This window comes from Manis pentadactyla, chromosome 7, assembly GCF_030020395.1.
Source record: "Manis pentadactyla isolate mManPen7 chromosome 7, mManPen7.hap1, whole genome shotgun sequence".
In the NCBI taxonomy this organism is placed as follows: domain Eukaryota; kingdom Metazoa; phylum Chordata; class Mammalia; order Pholidota; family Manidae; genus Manis; species Manis pentadactyla.
Genome location: NC_080025.1, coordinates 134,186,233 through 134,205,498, shown reverse-complemented (window position 1 = coordinate 134,205,498; position 19,266 = coordinate 134,186,233). Strand labels below are relative to the sequence as shown.

At 45.1% G+C, this 19,266-nt stretch overlaps 1 protein-coding gene across 1 annotated transcript in view; it reads left to right on the top strand.

Annotated features, from left to right (window-relative positions):
* The window catches only part of CREB3L2 (cAMP responsive element binding protein 3 like 2), a 103,982-nt gene extending 92,319 nt beyond the window's left edge, over positions 1-11,663 (top strand). The window contains exons 9-12 of the mRNA XM_036905516.2: positions 2,703-2,802; positions 3,083-3,209; positions 4,578-4,794; positions 6,401-11,663. Of these exons, the coding sequence (XP_036761411.2) occupies positions 2,703-2,802; positions 3,083-3,209; positions 4,578-4,794; positions 6,401-6,476 (520 nt within the window). The 3' untranslated portion in view covers positions 6,477-11,663. The remainder of the gene's footprint in view (positions 1-2,702; positions 2,803-3,082; positions 3,210-4,577; positions 4,795-6,400) is intronic.
* The last annotated feature ends 7,603 nt before the right edge of the window (positions 11,664-19,266 follow it).

Below are 19,266 nucleotides of genomic sequence, written 5' to 3'. Positions count from 1 at the left end.
CCCTTCCCATAGCTGAGCAGCAGGGAAGCCCTTATTAATCAGCCCCGCGGGAGGAGTCCAGGAGACCAGGAATAAGTGTTCCTGCCCCGGGGTCAAACACCGGCCTTATCTGTGGGCTCACCTGCATATCTGCCCCAGGATTTCCAGAAGTAAGGTGGGGAGAAGCCAGCGAGGGCTTTGGGGCTGGCATTACAGATGGTGGTCAATCAGTGGGTGCTACAGCCAGTCGGATCCCAGCTCCGAGAGAATGAATGCCTCCAGGAAGGGGGTGTGCAGTAGGCCTCGGAGCGCTCAGTTTTGAAAAGGCAGCCATGCCAGCAGGTAAGCAGGGCGTGCTTTTGGGAAGTCCTGGGAGGAGAGAGAAAAAGGTTATGAGGAACAAAACTTGTAGCACTAAATGGGCATTGAGTTGCAAACTTTATTTCCCCAGCTTGACTGAGTGAGGTGTAATTGACAAGATTATAAGATGTTTAAAGTGTACATGATGCTTTGATATACTTCTACCTGGTGAAAGGATTCCTCCTGTCCAGTTAATTAACACATCCATAACCTTCCATGTTTACCTTTTTTTACTTTGGGAGAGTGCATTTAAGTTCTACTCTCTGAGCATATTTCGGTTATACAATGCAGTGTTGCCAACTATAGTCACCATGTTCTACATTAGAAACTCTGATTTGATTCACATAACTGAAAATTTGTACCCTTTTACCAACTTCTCCCTCTTTCCCCAAACTCCCAGTTCCTGGCCACCACTTTTCTACTGTTTCTATGGGTTTGACTTTTTTCTTTTGAGATTCACATACAAGTGATGCCATGAGGTGCTTGTCTTTCTCTGCCTGGTTTATTTCACTTAGCACACTGGCCTCCAAGGTTCCTCCATGTTGTCACAAATGACAGGATCCCTTTAAGCCGAATTTAAAGTGGTCATGCTATCGGTATTTCTCAGGCTTGAGTAACGTACAGAACGGTTAAAGGACATGTTGCTCAGATACACATAAACATAAACCAGGTCTAAACTACATGTGACTATACTTCTAGATAACCATAAAACAAAAAGACACAACTAAGTATTAAAAAGACCTCTTGTTTTGAATTTGAATTTTATTGTTGTTAACAACCATTTGATCAATAAATATGAGAGATGCCCTCTCAAAAAAAAAAAAAAATCAGGCTCATAGTGAAAAAAAAAAAAAGACCTCTGTTTTAATAGAATTTAAATTAATGACACTAATTAATGGGACGAATGATTTTGTTTTGCTTCAGTTAAAATCGCCACACCAGGTAAACATGGCGTAGGTGAGGCCACACAGGGGTTTGTGAGTCCGGAACCCCTTGCTGCGTGTGCGGTGGGCTGCTCTGGTCCTGCCCCACTCCTAGCCATTTAACTGCCGAACGCTGTATCATTCTGTGCCCAACCTGCCCTTAACTGGCTTAGACCCAGAACTCGTTTCATTGGCACTTGTCAGGGGACACTTTGCAAATGCCAGGAAAGCCTGCTAGTCCTTCAGCACTTGAAAGCTATTCAGGAGATAGACTGTGGTGAGAGGCAAGCTCTCTATGGAAGGCCTGAATTCTGGAAATGAGTGATTTGCTAATGTTTTCCAGTTGAACTTCTTTGGCTTTCTAATGTTACATCACAGCATGGCTTTTTTGAAAATCTTTGAGACTGAAGAAAAAGCATCTGTTCATAAAATCTTTCCACTTCGCTGTGTGCATTCGGCTTGGGGAAAAGGGATGAGGTGAGGGGGGGCTTCAGCTCTTCCCGCCACTCACACAGCCTCTACCCCAGAGGCTTTAGCTCAGGAGGGCATCCTGTAAGAGCCTCTTCCATGGCTTGCGCTGTTCCGACTTTGCAAAGAAGTTCACCATCTGCTCTTTCTGTGACCCGATGTCACACAGAGCAGAACAGACTCTTCTCCTCCCAAACCCTTCCTTTTTGAGGGTATGCATAGTTGTCCAATATTAGGGATAGAACAACTGCATTTTCACCCCTCCTCTCTGTCTCTTCCTGGAGAAAGATCAGAGTCTGTAGTAAGGACGGTTTCTGAGACCCCTGGCTCTGAGTGTGTGTCCAGTGCAGCAGGCTTCTCTGCTCTTCCATATTTTGGCTTCATTGCTGGCTGGTGAGCCTTCAGCCCCATGGCTTGAAGAGCCCCTGGCTATCTGCCTCTCTGCTATTCTTGTTTTTTCTCTTTCTCTTCAAATCTGCTCACTCACTGATACTGTTGTTGCCTCCACCTCTGGCCCGCCTTCAGTTCTTGCCCGACAGGCCCTCTCCTCCTTGCCTTTCTCCTCTCTTCCATTGTGTTCAGTGTCTCTTTTCTCTTGGGTGAATGAGTTCTTATGTCACCCTCTCCAGCCAATCGAAATGTTTCTTTTTCCTTTTTGTTTCTTCCTCACTGGCTGACAGACATATCCCTGCATGTCGGAGATCATTCAGGGCGCTCACTTCCTACTCAGAACAGCACAGGAAGTGCACAAGCTGGTCAAGTAGGCTGATTTTGAGCCCCGGGAAGCTCTGCAGCAGTGGTGCTGGGAGGCACTGGTGTCCACGTCTTCCTCCAAAGGGAACATTCCCGTGGTCCTGTGTTCAGTTCAGGCACAAAGCCACAGCAGCGTCCCTGGAGGACGGGGGCAGAGATCACCCGGAAGCTTTCTCTTCTCTCTCAGACTCCCTTCATGTTGAGTTGTTGCATTTGCAGAACTCTCCTGCAGCAACTGCAGAAGCTTCAGACTGTGGTGATGGGCAAAGTTTCTGGTACCTGCAAGCTGGCTGGCACGCAGACTGGCACCTGTCTCATGGTGAGTCCTCAGGACAGCACAATAACTGCCCTGCCCACCTCCAATCCCCAATCTCTCCCCACCTGGTCAAGGCCCAGTGCAGCAGGGCTACAGGAACCGTGCGGCTCACTCTCCCATGGTTTCTGGGCTGCGGTGTTTCAGCGACTGATGGGTAGGTGCAGTTGGCTGGCCTTGATGGAGGGGTGTCTGTCTCCCCTGACCTCCTGGGTGTTGCAGGTCTAGAGGTTTTCTCTGTGGATCTTGGAATTGACGGCTCCCTGTGTCTCTCCTCTTCCTGCAGGTTGTTGTGCTATGCTTTGCGGTGGCATTTGGCAGCTTCTTTCAGGGCTCTGGGCCCTATCCTTCTGCCACCAAGATGGCTCTGCCCAGCCAGGACTCCATACCAGAGCCGTACACAGCCTCCGTCGGTGAGATAATGCCCAGCAACTCGGGAAGCATGTTGTGTCATTGCTGGGCAGCTTTCTGAAGGGTGTCTGGTGGGAAAGTTCAGTTTTTAAAAAGTGGGAGAAGTATGGCTTTTCCACTGAAAGGAGGGACGCGGGAGCTGGAGGGTCTGGTGTCCAGGCTGCTTGGTCTCCTCTTGTGCCCCTGACCCCTGGGCTCAGGCACCGCTGGGAGTTCTCTACAGCTCGACAGAGCAGAGTCCCAGCTGTTGCTCTAGACTGTGTCCCCCTGGCAAATTCTGATGGGTCCCTTCTGAGTTCTGGTAAGGGGGAGGGAGGTGGCTTTTGGGGAGAGGGGCAAGGGGAGCATTAAGCTTCTCGTGACCTTTTAAAGGAATTCCTGTGTCCCTCTACTTCTTCCACTCAGGTTCAAATTCCTGTATGTTATCATCATGAGAATTTATAAAACAGAGTCTGACTCACAAAATATTATGCCCAAGATTTAGAGCATTTGGAGACTCAGGTAGTTAGGTAAGAAGTGTGTGACATTCTCACCTACGTCAGTGATCTCTTCTAAGTGTGTAGAAATAAAGAGGTGGTAGATAGGGGTCATGATATATACACTGACACACATACACACTAATGAGAACAAGTGTGAGTTCGTGGGTACTGGATTTGGGGTAGGCACACTTTTGTAGTTCAGAAAGGTCTGCGGTCTTTACCACCTGCCAGGTTATGACAGAAATGCTAGCATTTTAGCCAAATGATTTCAGTGGTCTCTTGGGGGGGAATTCTTTTTTTCCTTAAGGGGCTGTATCTCTAGACTTCAGTGGGAGCATAGGTTCTGTGTTGGAGAAATTGCTGCGGAGCCATTCAGCTTCACAGCCATCCTGTAAAACAAAAGAGACTCTCCGTTGTTTGATTTCTGGCTTTGGCTTTGTGTCTTCTCTCCAGTTCCTAAATCAAAATGCTCTTTTCTGCCCTTGTACCTTCTCTCCATACAAGACCTACTCATTGCAAATTCTTCTTATTTTAGCTGGGTCTGGTCATCTCCACACATGTGATTTCATTCTCCATGAATTGTTTCCCCCAGATGGTTATGGGTGGGCAAGGAGGGGAGTTTTATTTTCAAAGCAATGGGGGTGGCAGTTTGCTTTGTGTTTATTTGCTTTTCTATTGTTCTCCCAGCACTGTGTAATTGGTATAATTTTTCAATGCACAAAACTCTGAAACCCTGATGCCTTAATGGAAAGCCGGCTCCAGCTGGCACCCTCAGTCCTGGGCAAGAAGAACCCATGAGTTGTCGTGTGCTCTGAACCCTGGATGTGGAATGAGGGGATGTGGGGTGCCCTGGGGTCTCCCCCTGACACTGCCACTTTGCTCTCTCCTCAGTGAGATCCAGGAACCTGCTGATCTATGAGGAGCATTCTCCCCTGGAAGAGCCGGCCAGTCCCGCCTCGGCTGGGGAGCTTGGACACTGGGACAGAGGCCCCTCCCTACTCAGAGCATCAGGGTTGGAGTCCAGGCCAGATGTGGATCTTCCACATTTCATTATCTCAAATGATACCAGCCTGGAGAAGGCCGTGTTGTTGGAGCTGCAGCAGCACTTGTGAGTCAAGTAGACACAGAGTCAACTCCTCTCGTGCGCGGTGACAGTTACGAGCCAGGGACCTGGGATGGGGCTGTGGACTGTGTTAGCTGAGGCCTAGTCCAGCTCCTCAGCTCGTTCAGGACCTATTTCCAGGCCTGGGGACTCTGGAGAGTCAATCGCTTGCCAACAGCTGCCCTTAGCAGACACTGGGGAAAGACGCAGGGTGAGCCCCCCTCCCCAGCCCCCGTGTCAGCAACGTTACTGGGAGCCAGCAGTGGTGGCCCCAAGAAGTGGGGAAAGGGCTTGAGTCCCGTCCTCACTATCTTCATCCTCCCCTCCAAGCCACATAAGTAAAAACACAGCCAAGAACAGCAGTGCACTTTCTATGCAAATGCAGCTTCAAGATACCTTCTCCAACTAGACACACGTCTATGTCATGCTATATGTCAATATATAGTTCCATGATTTATATGTAAATAAACATGCATTAATGACCGCTATATATTTATATTGAGTGATGCTGTTTGAGAGGCACTGTGCATGTCCATGTTTCCATATGAAAATAATATATTTGGCTCCAATTCTCCATGCATTGTTCTCCTTAGATAGTTTTCAGGAAAAGTCCTCTTGTAAACAGAAAGGCTTATGCGCCGGCCAGGTATTCCGCTGGGGAGGTCCCTGGCAAGGAGGACCTGCATCTCGCTCCTGGTTACGGTGGTGTGCTTGGTTATCTAACTGAACTCTGCCCCTGTGACCCCCAGAAATGACACTATCCTCATGTAAGTGGGAGAGAGTCTGTTTCAGATTCTTCAGCTTTCTTCCCCTAATGCTATGGGAGAAGGTTCATAATTATATATACTTATATATATTTCATTATACATGCATATTTAACATTTATTAGCACTCACTATTTTAAGCATTATGCAAATATGATATATAAATCTTTTAAATACTTTAAGAGATTAGCACTATTATTATTCCCATTATAGAGAAACTGTAGAGCTGCCACTGAGAGCTGTTGAAGACCCACCTGCTTAATTACTTGGCTCATGACACAAGTCTTCTCTCCTCTTAGTTCAGCTGTTCAAGGCCAGATTGAAATCCCCCATGTTCTGGAATGTCTCCCTGAAACCAGAGCCCTCACAGCCCTCCTATGAATGCCTATAGACTTTCTAGGCTATTACATGATTAAATAACGTATTTAGATTCTGTTCTATATTTATTCTTAATTCAGGTTCGTTTTTTTTTTAATTTGGATTATTGGCTATTCTAGCCCTAATTCAGCCTTTAGTGTTATTTTCTCCCTCTCAGATCTGACATAGGGATAACCATCCTCAGTAAATACATTAACTTAAAGTGATTTATAACAAATCAGTATCAAACGTGTTTGTCCTGAGTTGGGAGGTTTCCTCTTGGGGGGGATGAAGGTGGGAACATGGCCCAGTGGAGAGGCCGGTAGCTGGAGACTCTGGGGTCAGAATGGCTACAAGGTGGGAGAAAACAAGAACCAGCCTCGGGCCAGCCCGTAAGTTGCAATCGTGGAATGACTCTACTACCAAGTGCAAGAGAATCACAGTTGGTAATCGGCGGCTGAGGCTTCTCTTTCCTTTTGATGCCTTTACAGGGTCAGCACCAAACTGGAGGGAAACGAAACGCTACAAGTTGTAGAAATCGACAGAAGAGTGAACGCCACCTTCTAGAGAGGCTGGCCCCAACTCCCTCTCTCTCTTCGCTCTACTTTTAAGTCCCCAAACCACCTTTGTCGTAAGCTTTTCCTCTTTGCTCCCCGATCTGGGCAAGGACGTGGATGAGCAGTCGTGGCTCTGGCTGGGAGGACAGCCTGGGACTCCCACCAGCGGTGAGAGAGCTCTTCCCTCCACTGCGCGGCCCTCCCCGCAGAAGGAGCCCGGCGTCTCCCCTGCCCTTCGCTTACTGCCGTAGGAAATTACCTGAGGGTCTGGGTGGGACAAGCAGGCTTGCTTCTACTGATAGTGCCAAGAAGATGCTGCCTGATTCTCACTTGTGGGGTGTGACCACGTCTTTGAAGAGGTGACTCTTGTGCATTTGAGACCCCACACGCTAGCCACAAAAGTACCAAGATGCCTGTTGGGATCTGGCAAACCACTGATTCATGTCCTGCTTTTCTCAGCCTGGGTCTCCAGTGTGCCCACCCCCTCCAGCCCCAGAAGTGCTGGGGCCTCCATGAGCACCCCCTGCCCCTCCGCCCTTTATGAGCCCTTGCGGACTGTCCTCCCCGCACTGGAGCGAGGGCTCCCCTTCATATTCTCAGGCCGCAAGTGCAATGCCTGAAAGAGTCAGGCGTTTCTACTCCAGGCGAACCCGCCCCATCTTGTTGCTTGTAGGACTTCCTTCCCCACAACCTGTGGCCCCACATACCCATAGTTCCGCCTCCCCGGCTTCTCCTCCCCACTTGTAAATAGTATTTATTAGCTTGCTGAGGCTTCCCACTAGCAACCACACTGAAGAGATCCGACGCCTCCCTCTAAGCCAGCAAAGTTTTCTGTTGGCCTTTGGAGCTAGGAGGGTACCCCCGCCTCTGGGATCCCCATTCCTCCAGACCACGTTATGTCTGGAGGCCTATAATTATAGTTGGGCAATCCCCTTAAACATGTGTCCTCCTATGCAATGGACTCAGAGGGAAAGACGGAGCAATGCCGTGCTCAGGTCTGTGGCTCTGTGGCCCGATGCCTTTTCTAACCTGTTCTCGTAAGGGAAGCCCTGACAGCAGGAGTCTCGGACAGCCTGGTGTTTCCAACCTGCCCCTGGCCCCTCCTCCCTGCCTCCCCCTACACTTTCTTTACCACCCCCCTTTTCTACTTCAACACGATGGGGGGGCAGGCCTGAGGACTGGGGTTGGAGTAGGGGACTTCGTGTGTCCACAGTCTGACCTTGTGTACTAAGGTTTGGCTACTTTGCAGCTCACCCAAAGAGATACAACCTAACTCCCCAACCTCCTTTTTTTTTTTTGTAAGGATTAAAAGTAACCTTTGTAGCATAAAAAAAAAATCTTTCCTCTTTCATACAAGAAATGGAAATTGCCTTTTTATTGTATAATGCAGAAGATTCCTCTTAAGTATTTTTCCCTAGCTTGTAAAAGATTTTGTGTAAGAAATTTGCTTACATTTTGTATTTTACTTTTTAGTAGTAACTGAAGGGACTTTAGCTTTAACTTCTCCCTCTCCCTCTCTCACCTACATTGTCATTGGCACCTAAGGATTAAGCCCGCACCTGGGCCTTCCATTCCAGACCAGATACGGGCTTTGGTGCCATTAACTTTTGCCATCATAGCTCACGAGCAGATGCTCGCCTTGTCTGCCGAGGTGCGCTGCGCCTAATTCCTCTCTCCGCTCCTGTGATGACAGAGAGTTGCAGACTGGGAGATGGCCACGTTCATTCTCTGGGCGGCCTTGAAGCTGCACCGGGACTGCATGGCAGCCCTGCAGTGGCACAGTCCCCCCCCCCGCAGTCCCTCGCCGTGGCCAGAGAGTGTTGCCAGCATGCCCTCTGCGCCAGCTTCTCTCTGCTCGCTTCTCTCCTCTTCCTCTCTGGATCCTCCTGGGCCTGGCTGGTGTCTCGTCACCATGAGCCACTGCTTACCCATTCTTCTCTTTAAAATGTCACGTAATTATCAGGCACAGGCAGCTGGTGGGGCCTAAGAAGGGCAAATGAATGAACTCCGGTGGTATTTGGATGATGAGGGAAGAAAGGTTTCACATTTAAGGGCCGAAGTGTGAGAATGAGTCAACCTAGCCACCTGCCGCAGCGGAACCAGATCAGGTAGTTCAGGCTCCTGGACTGGCCAGAGTGGAAAACCTGCTCTTCTGAACGGGAAGGGGGAGGGGAAAGGGCAGTGGACCTGAAGCTCCTGTCCCTGGTGCCTTGAGGATTTTATTTCTCCCTGACCTACCCTTGGTTGAATTCACTCTCCAGGCCTCCAGACAGCAAGCCTCTCCCTCTGGAACCCTTCTTCCACAACTGAATCTCTATCAGATTACATGATACATCAGCTTGAGAGCTCAAATGGTCATATGTTAAGGGGGTTCCGAGAACCAGTACGGCCACTGTCTGAGACAGACCTCTGCCCGCCTCTCCCTGCTTGAGAGACTAGAGGCAGCCAACCAGGTGTCCCCTCGGGAGGGTGGAATGAGGTCAAGAGGACAGAGGAGTCGGCTAATAGGTTGGCTCCAAGTCATTAATGTAGGCGTGCACGTTTTGTGTTTGAGGGTCAAGCCTGGAGCGTCAGTCCCGCAGAGAGTTAGTCAGGCCTGCTCAGCCCTGAAGGTGCACAGTGGCAGACGCTGGCTTCCAGACTTCAGTTTTGAAAAATACAAGACAGTGCAATCACAAAGGATAATTATGTTAATTATAAACGTATTAGTTCTATTTTTTATCATGTAAACAGGTTTTCCTCCATTTTTCTGATTACCCTTGTGAAGGAGGTGTCTTGCACATATTCAGAGAACAAACATATTTTACTGGATGAGACCTGAGTAAACCAGACGCCCCAGCATGGCTGTTTTGCCATCTCTCGACTTGGCGCTTAGAAATGGGCACCAGAGATGAAAGGCCTCAGTACCAGCTCTAAGAAAGAATGTCTTTGAAGTGTTAGGACGCGGGAGCCTGGTTCATATAGAGTGTTACGTAAAATTCTGACAGCTGAACTATATTGCTCCCTTTGGGCAGGAGGTAGGGATGAGCTCTGACACCAACCAGCGTGGGCAAAATTAGGTAAGCTTTTTGTACATTTGTAAGTTATTTTGATTTGAGGACCCAATTTAGAGATTATGAAAGCAGCTTTTCGCTCAACTTATATTACAAACCACCATCAATGCCATGTTTTTTCTTCCTAAATCTCTCACATTAGCCTGAATCCCGTGTGCCCACAGAGCTGGGGCATGGAGCTGACTTGTCTTCATTCTAGCAGTCAGTGTTCAGAATTTTGGTCACAATTGTTTTATTAACAATTTTCAGCACTTCTTGCTCAGACCAAGCAAAACCACAAAGACAGAAGCAGAGGCCTTTCAGGGCCAGCTCCCCAAACATACGTGTCACGTGGGGTGGAGACTGCCCGTTCCCTTCTGAGGAAACGGACCATCCATGCTGGCCTTGCTAACGTGGGGTATTGGAGATGGAGAGGAAGTTTTGCAGCCTCTGCATCTGCCACGAGTCACTAATTTGGTTCTGCTGAATCCAGTCTTTGGGAAACATTCATTAAATACACCAGCACTCCTGGGTGTGTGCCGGTGGGGCCTGTTGTTAGCAGGTGGTGCTCTACTGAGACTCATTTATTTTAATGCTTTTCAGCTGAGACAATAAGGGGGCCCTGCTAAGAGGAGCCCCTCTGGGGGCAGAGTGAGCAGAGAGGGGGGCTGGGGGCAAGCCAGCAAGAGTTCAGATGTTTCATCCATCATTCATTCATTCATTCAGCCAGTCAGCCAGTCAGTCCTAGGACTTTTCAGTGTTACTGAGGAAGAGTACTGTATGTGGGCACTTGGGAATATTGGAGAATAAGACAGCTGAGGACATTTCATTAGTAATTATTCAAATGACATAAGTGCTAGGTCTCAGTCTCTGTGTCTCACACACACACACACACACACATATTCACCCCTTGTCTTAGACACTTGTTTGTGCCTTAAATGTGCCTTACATGTGAATCCAGGATGACTGGGGACTGCCTTGTCCCTAGGTGATTTTATATATAGCCTTGTATTAGATCGAAGTGGTTGTGGGGAAAGGACTTTTTCCAAAGGCTCCAAAATGGTTTCCTAATAGTGAGCCGTGATCAGATTTGCACATCAGGGGTAAAGAAATAGGGTTATGTCCATTAGGAAAATCCCATTTTGTGGAAGTGCAATCACATCTAAAAATGGCCAGCTGGGATTAAAGGTATACATTCTCCTCGCAGAATATTTTCCAGGTGCCAAGGACCTGGGCCATTTGAGGATTAACGCTCGATGCCTATGTGGCCAAAGGCTCAGCACTCACCGCAGGGAAAATCTAGGCGTTGTTTCATTCTGTTGTTTGGGGCAACATAAAATTCAGGAATGCTTTATTTTCATCTTGGTTTCAAGAAGGAAGGGAAATAGTACTTCTTGAGCACTTACTAAGTGCTGGGTGCTATACTAAATAGATTTTGTTTTTTAATTTTATAGAGAAAACAAGGGCAACTGGTTACTATAAAATGGATAAACAACTAAATGATGCGGGGAGTTCACTGTGTGGAGTGGGTGGAGCAGATTCCTTTCTGTGAACACAAGTTCTTTGAACAGGAAGCATAGCGTCTGTTCCCTGCGCTAGCTTGGCTGAGCAGTGTCCAGTTTTTTGCGTCAGTTCGTCCAATCTTCTGTGGGTTCCAGCCGGCAGGCTTTGCATCCTGGAAAAGAAAAACTGGGGTTTTAGCTCAGTTTCTCTGCTCCTGTCCTTTACTCCCCAGCTGTGTAAGAATATGAACTTTTTGCACCATGGACCCATGGTCTACACTGCTGAGAAAGTCTCCTTTCAGATAAAATGCTTTATGAGTCTATGGGAAACCAGCCCTCTTTGGCAAATTGTGAGCAACCCTTTTTAAACAACGCTGAGCAGACCCTGGACTATGAGCAACTATAAGCTTTAATGTCTATTTTCCTCTGTTTTTAATAGGTTGTATAGACCAGCAGTGTTTAAGGTTAAATACATTGAGTCTATTATCTGTTGTATTGTCCTGTTTTCTAATGGCTTTTTATTCTTTATCATAGCTAAATAAATACAAAAAAAAATGTTTGTAGGATACTTGAATTTAGTTTGGAAAAAAATGAATTGAAATTACTATGCTTTTGTATTTCCATTTCTTGCAAATAAAAATATGTTTTTCTTAAATAGTAAAATGTTGTCCCGTCTTTAAAATCCTGGTAATCTGGTTTTTGAAGCATTTTGCTTTTTTATGGATGCCTAACCATTCTTTTCTGATTATCTAGTCAAATTGAAAGAAGAACCTCAAACCAGCAATTTGTACATTATCCTGTACCGAATCCAAATCTCAATTGGAGGAATATTGAGAAACGTAATTGTTTTCTCCGTCAGTTACAGGAAGAAAAACAGCATTCTCTAGAGATTTATGCCACCTGACTGCTATTTTCGTTGTCTCCTGCAACTATTTGCTAATGAGGCTTTGGAACTCTGTGGATCTGATTTTGCTCTCTCCGTCTTGGGGTGCTTGAGAATGAAGGTTTGGGCTTGAGCAGAAGTGGAGGCTCCTTCAGAAGGACAGTTGCAGAGGACACCTAACACAGAGTCATGTTCCAAAATTCTGATGAAATGCTTCATAAAGGTCAATGCTATCTCTGCATTCAAATTTAAATTTCTCCACTCAGAGAGAAGGGGGCTTCACTGAGCCTCAGGAGTACCCAGGGCATTAGAGACGAAGGCCATGGACGTGCTCACCTGGAAGGCTATTTTTCTTAGCAACATGGCTAACACTGCTTCGGGCTGGTGGGGGGTGGGCGCAGGGGGCGATTAATCTCTTGCTGCCTCTCCCCTCTGAGCAGCCTGACCTTTTTTTCTTCTGTGCCTACACAAGGGGCCCTTGCCTGTGGAGGCTTTCTGTGAAAACATCTTCTCCTTTTCTTTCTTATATGGAGAGCCTACTATGGATGCCTCCTTCTCAACAAGATGTGTGCTGTGTGCAGGGGGCAGAGTCACTGATGTGAGAACATTCTGTATTAACCCTGCCTTTGTCTTTTCTCTATCACGAATGCGTTGACATCTGGGCTCTTGCTGACCCAGGAGGGCCTGCCCCTCCCAGGACTAGCCAATTGCTAGGGATAGTAAAGGACTTGCCTACAAGCACATCTTTCGAATGCAAACCAATCAATTCAGAGCCCATAGCACCTCCTTTAAGGGCTCACAGGGGCCGCTCTCCCCCTGCCCTAATCACCTGAGGACCGGGTGCCAGACAACTGGGTCCAGTTCCTCTGCCTGGAGCCCACGGGAGTTATTCCAGCTAGACGGTCTGAAGCCTGCTTACCTCGCCTTACTTGTTCCTTCCTGTGGAAACTGCAGTAAAGGCTCTTGCCTCCTTTCCCTCCCTCCTGCTGCCTCCTGCCAGTCCCTCAGCTTCTCTGTGGCCTCCGGGCAAGGCACGCTCCTGCTTCTTGGGAACTGTGAGTAACAAACTGTCCTTTCAATGACAATCATCTCCTGATCTGTTGGCCTTACCATATCTGAATAATAACAAAACCTACATTTAAAAACACATTCCTTGGGCGTAGGAATGTCAAATAAGAGGCTGATCCCAGGTCCCTGGGCCTCCCGGATTTTGTGGATGGCCCCACTGTGATTCAGAGTGCTGTCGCCTAGATTTTTTCTGCCAGGTTAGACTGGTTGTCACTTTTGTTCCAGAGAAGAAAAATGAGACCTATAGAGGGTGGCAGGGCTTGTTCCTGGTGAAAGAGGTACATCAAGGAGCAGGTGTTTAAAATCCTAATCCTGTGCTCAGGTTCCAGGGCAAATCGTACAGTTCTTTTCTGAGGAAGAGCTGTCAAGTGAGGGAACACTGGGATACAAAAGAACCCAGCTGGATCCAGGAAATAAAAGTTATGGGTTCTTAAAAAAAAAAAAGTTATGCGTTCTTGCATGGTTATACCATTAACTTACCGCCCGTGGGGAGAAAAGGAATCATTTACTGAGTGTCTATTACGTACCAGGTAGTTGTCATGTATTAAATATCTTATTTTTTAATAATAAATATGTTTTGTAGTAGTTTTTCATCCAAAAACTTTATGGTGGTTATATAATTACCCCCTTTTACAGTTGAGGAAACAGGCGTTCAAAAAGAGTAAGAAACTTACTCAAAGTTATACAGCAAATTAGCTGCAGATGAGGGATTGGAGGTCTGGTCTTCACTGACTACAAGTATATAGTCTTTGCACTACAATATGCTGTTATTTAGGGGTTGCGGATGTTTACTTGTGAGAATACAGGAGCTAGCCTAGATCAGAGGTTGGAAACCTTCAGCTCCTGCACAGATGTTTCTGATTTGCTCCCATGATGTTTACTGGCTAACCTTTCAACATTCAAAGATTTCTCATAAAACTCCACATTTCCATCTTCTCTTGACCAACTAGAAGATCTGATGATTTCAGGATCTGTGTAGTGGTGGCCCCATAGATGGTGTAGGGCATCTCTGGGTGGCACCTTCCCCATGTCCAGGGTGGTTCACTCATTTATGTCACTTACCTGGTCCTTCTGTCATCTGAACTGATAGACTCTGGGCTAGATGGTGGCTGACTTTCCAGGAATCGTAAGAAAGAGAATAAGGGAAAAAATCCTGTATTGGTGGTGGGAGTAGGAGGTGGGGAGGGTGGTTAGTTTCATCCTGAAGGATGGGACGTGAGCAGCCAGAGCAGGGAGGCGGCTGGGTTGTGAGTGGTGGAGGAGTGTGCACACCAATTGCCCTTCTTTGCACTAGATGAAAACAAAATTTGCAGTCTTTAATCTGTTCTTCTTACTCCTGGAAACAAACCTTCATTAATCTCAAAAATGTTAAAAATCTTTTTAATGATCCTGGTTGTATAAGACCTTGTGCTTTACATTAAGCTCTTTCACATGTCATTCAGTGTACATGCTCATCACCCATAAGGAAGGTGGCACAATCATTATTGTCCCTATTGCTCAGCCAAGGAGATGGGGGCTACAGAGACATGAGTGGCTCTACATTAGGTTCTACTTTGAGTTAGTGCAAGGCAGAATAATGGACCAGCTGTCCTGATTTCCAACCAAGGACACGTTCCATTGGCCATGCCTCATTTGGGCAGGTGACTCTCTAGCTTCAAGTCATTGTGATTCCTGCAGGGATATTGCTTTGCAAGGTGCCACTGCCATACTCATTTTCCTAGAATTTTCAGGACTAAGTTTTAACCTAGGATTTGGGACACCCCCAAAGTCTCCTTCTCTACAGAGAGGGGAAAAAATGGAAGATGGTTCATCTCCGTCATTTCCTACAAAATAATCCAAGTCCCCTTTTGAGAAGTTGGTTCTGCTTGATCCCTCATCATTTGATGAGCCTGGCAGGTTGCACAAGTTGATATTGTCTTCCAATGGGCACAGCTGTTGCTAGATCTTTTGGCAACTACAAAGAAGAGTTCTGGCCCCATGAGGAGCCCATGTGTTCTCCTCCTCCCTCTATGCTGTTGTTTTTAGATGGAGGAACAAAAATATCCATTGAGGAATACCATGAAAAGCTGCCAGAAAGGCTGTTGTGCCCTTCTCCAAGAAGTCTGTTTCAAAATGTTTAATGTTTCTCAAGTGAAAAGTATTTGGGAATCAGGGCTGCCAGAGTGTTCATAACTAATGTCCTTCCCAGTATTTCTGCAAAACAGATGGCAAGTTGAGTTTCCTGATGGGTGCATGAGAGGTTCTATGTGCTGGGGCTGGTTCAAGGAAAAAACCTCCTCCAAAGAAAAAATGTAAACATACAACCACCTACATATTTAGAGACCACCGGGACAGAAAAGGTGCCCTCAATCCCCAAAATGTTTCCTTTCTTGTCTTAGTTATCATTTAGATGATTGACACAGCTTTTTATCATGGTTTGAGACAGTTGAAATTGTAAATGCATACAGAAAGGAAACTACAGTTGAAATGGCATTTGCAATATTGCACACATAATTCCATGGGGTCCTACCCCAGGGGCAGTACTTGGCAGGGGACATAAGTTGAGCTCGGAGGGAAAGTCAGTTAGAGTTAGAGATGCCCATATGGCATAACAGGGAAAAGAGGGAGAAAGTATTACTGGAACCAATGACAAAATTTGCCTGCAATACAATTAAATTTAAAAATACTGTTGCAGTGGTATTGCCCATAGCTAAAAAAAGCTACAGTACTAGAGAGCTTTTGCTAAAAAACAGCAGTCCATTTTTTTGTATTTACTTTAGAAGTAACCATTTTCAATTTCTTCTTGCATTCATCTCTAATTTCTAAATAATGTATTTATGCTGTTAATATTTGATATATTGATTTTAGACATTCACTCTTTTTTTCTTTTTTTATTATCAATATGCATCACAGTGGTTCAACAGACCCCTCCCCCTCCCCCTGCCCCAGCCCACTCCCCTCCCCCTTGGTAACCACCAGTCACTTCCCAGTGTCTATGAATCTAATGCTGTTTTGTTCCTTCTGTTTTGCTTTGTTTTTATATTCCACAAATAAGTGAAATGATATGGTATTTGTCTTTCTCTGCCTGGCTTATTTCACTGAGCATAATACCCTCTAGATGCATCCATGTTGCAAATGGCAGGACTTACTTTCTTTTTTTGGTTGAATAACATTCCATTGTATATATAGACATTTACTCTTAGGACTTTTTATGGTATATGAATTTTACCACCTCCAACACACACACACACATATATGCTTCTCCCATTTTCTCCCCATTTGGTCTCTCTCATATATCAGTTTTCCTCATAAATCTGAATGGCTATTATTGTCCATTCACATGCATCAAAGAACATTAGTGATAAAAAATGATTAGTTATACTAAATTTGAGGGTCAGAGTAAGTGGATGTTCATTTTCCTTTAGCCTAGTGTTCTTTCAACTGTGGGTCAAGGGGTTTCAGAAAATAAATTTAGTGTGTTTTGACCAACATTTAAAAAAGAGAAGCAGGATGGAATGGAATAGAGTAGGATGGAATGGAATGAAATTGTCCAGAATAAAACAGAAAATATCAGAATGCATCTAGTAGAGATGAACACTGTTTCATGTAACTAATTTCAGGCCTGTTGAGTGTGCATAAGTATCATTCTGGATCACAACAAAAGTTATATGTTTCTGAGGATCACAATAAAAATGTTTTAAATTTTCAAAAAAAAAAGAACGTTAATAAACTAATTGAATTCTCTTTCTATAAGGAGATAGAATGACAAGTTAGCTTTTTGTTAGATTTCCCAAAGAGTAACATATGAATATTTGGCATCATTCAAGTTTCTCAAGAGGAGAATGTTTCCATGTTCTGATTAGGAAACGTAGCTGTGCTCGTTTTCTGGGCTCAGGATGGGAATGGCACCAGGGAGAGTCTAATCATTCAGTATGTAGTTAACTCAATCCTCCTCTTTTTGCCCCATGCCTCACTTCTGCTTTCTTGTCTCTGCTGTCATAAACTGTGTTCTATTGGGATTATCTCCATCAAAGAATGTCCAGTAATGGTCCAGATAACTCAGCACTTGCTCTCACCCCACACCGCCTAACTCATGTAGTAAAAGGCTGTCACCAAGGACTAGCGATGAGTCTCTCCCCTGCCTAAACCCATCTCCCTCTGGCATTTAAGCTGGCTGTGGTTCCTGGTGCTGTTTCCCTTGCTTTAGAGGTGCCTGAGTTTCTAGACAAAAGTAAAGTAGCTCTGCAGGTCTAAAAGAGTCAATGTTATGAACAATCAAGAGCTGGAACTTTCAACACAAATTTTTAAAAAATTTCAAGCTGGGATAAAAAATATATTAGAACATGTCCTGGATTAAAAGGGGAGGGGTGTAGATAATATGGCAAAGAGGAGACCTCCCATTAGGACTGTGTGGTATTCACACATCCTTTGTAAATTTTACTTCTTTACTTTCTTGGGTACTTGATTGCAGCAGCCATACAGGCAGAACACAGGTAAAGTGGGTGGTAACAGGTAGAGGCAGAGCACTTGGTGCGTGGAGTGCCTATTTTTAGGCCCCAAACCTTACCTTTCCAATACCAGATTGAGGAAGCTCTGGTTTGGCAATATATCTGGAAGTTTCTGTTGACACATTGGAATGTGACTGTCTTGACATGAGTGCAGAGTTAGAACCTGCCTTAAGTCATAGGAGCAAGAGTACATTCTACCCTGAGTTAGTTGGCTCACGTGTAGTGTCCCTTCAGTTCTGGGTGCCACATTTTGAAACACATATCAGAAAACTTCTTGGGTACTGACAAACTTAATCAAAATGGTTGTGTCAGTTTACACTCCACCAGCAATATATGTGCTCCTGTTTCCCAATACACACACAAATGCTTGATGTTAACTGATTTCAAGTTTTGCCAGTTTATGGGTATAAAATGACTTCTTGTTTGTTATTATTTAAAGTAAAACACACACTATTTTGTTCTTTTGAAACACACTGTTTTTATTCTTTCCGTGTATATTTAACTTACTTGGTCAGTATATTTACTCTCCTGAACACCCTAAGGATTTCAGCAGCTCTTAACTCTGAGTCACTCTCCCATTTTCATGTACCTTCCAAGCAGTATTTTAGTTGTACAGTCAATGTCTGTTATTGGCAAATAGCTTATTTGTGAATTCGCCTGCTCATTAACTTTTGTCTGGAACCCTGAATCGACACTCATAGCTCTTTGACGGTAATCCACGGACTTGCACAAGGCCTGAGCGGCCTGCTATGCACGCTCTCAGGTAAGGTGAAACAAGATGGCACTCTGCCTTCTCATTTCAGCTCTCGTACTGTAAACAAGTGTCCTTTTAGTGATCTATGTGGTGCCATGTTTTCTTCATTTTTGTGCTTTTTGGTGGTGATTTTACTGTTGAAAATGGCCTCTAAGCATAGTGCTGAAGTTCTGCCTAGTATTACTAGGTGCAGAAGAGCTGTTATGTGCCTTATGGAGAAAATATGTGATACATAAGCTTCACTCAGGCATGAGTTATGGTGCTGTTGGCTGTTTGTTCAGTGCTAGTAAGTCAACAATACGAGACATCGAGAAAAAGGAAGAGGAAATCCCAACCTGTACATGAGGCTACTCTGGAGAGTGTTAAAGTGACATTTATAATGAGTAGCAAAGCTATGGAAAAGATGGAAAAGCAGCCAAATTTCTGCATTCATGAGATGAGGATTGATTTTTTAAAAAGTACAGTGGACAGCATTGTTAGGAAGCTAAAAGCCAACGAAATTTATGGTCACATTCCTCAGGCTCAGGATAATGTTAAACAGCTCTCAGCTGGTGCTGGCTGGCTCACACATTTCAAAAAGTGGTAAGGTATGAAAAAAAGAAACCTATGGGAGAGGCAGGTACTGCAGATCAGGAATCCAAGGAAGAATTTTTAAATACCTGCTAAGTGTTATACAAGAAAAGGGTTATGTGAGGGTCTTGTTCGAAGCTTTAATTTGTCTGTAGTTATCTTTTATTCTTTCTAATTCTTAAAAGGTAGTTTTGTTGGGGATACAATTTTATTTTTGTTGAGGTATAATTGACATGTAACATTGTTTAAGTCTAAGATGAAGTGTATTGTTTTGATGTATTTATATATTGCAATATGATTGCCATGTTAGCTAATACCTTCATTATGTCACATAATTCCCATTTCCTTTGACAAATTTAGATTGACAGTCATTCTCTTTCAACGTTTAGATTCCACTGTCTTTAGGATTCCAGTTTTGCTGTTGAGAAATCAGTTTTTCTAGTTCTTGATTATCTGAAGGTTAAGGTTATCTGGCTTTTTCTTCTGGCTACTTTATGATCCTTT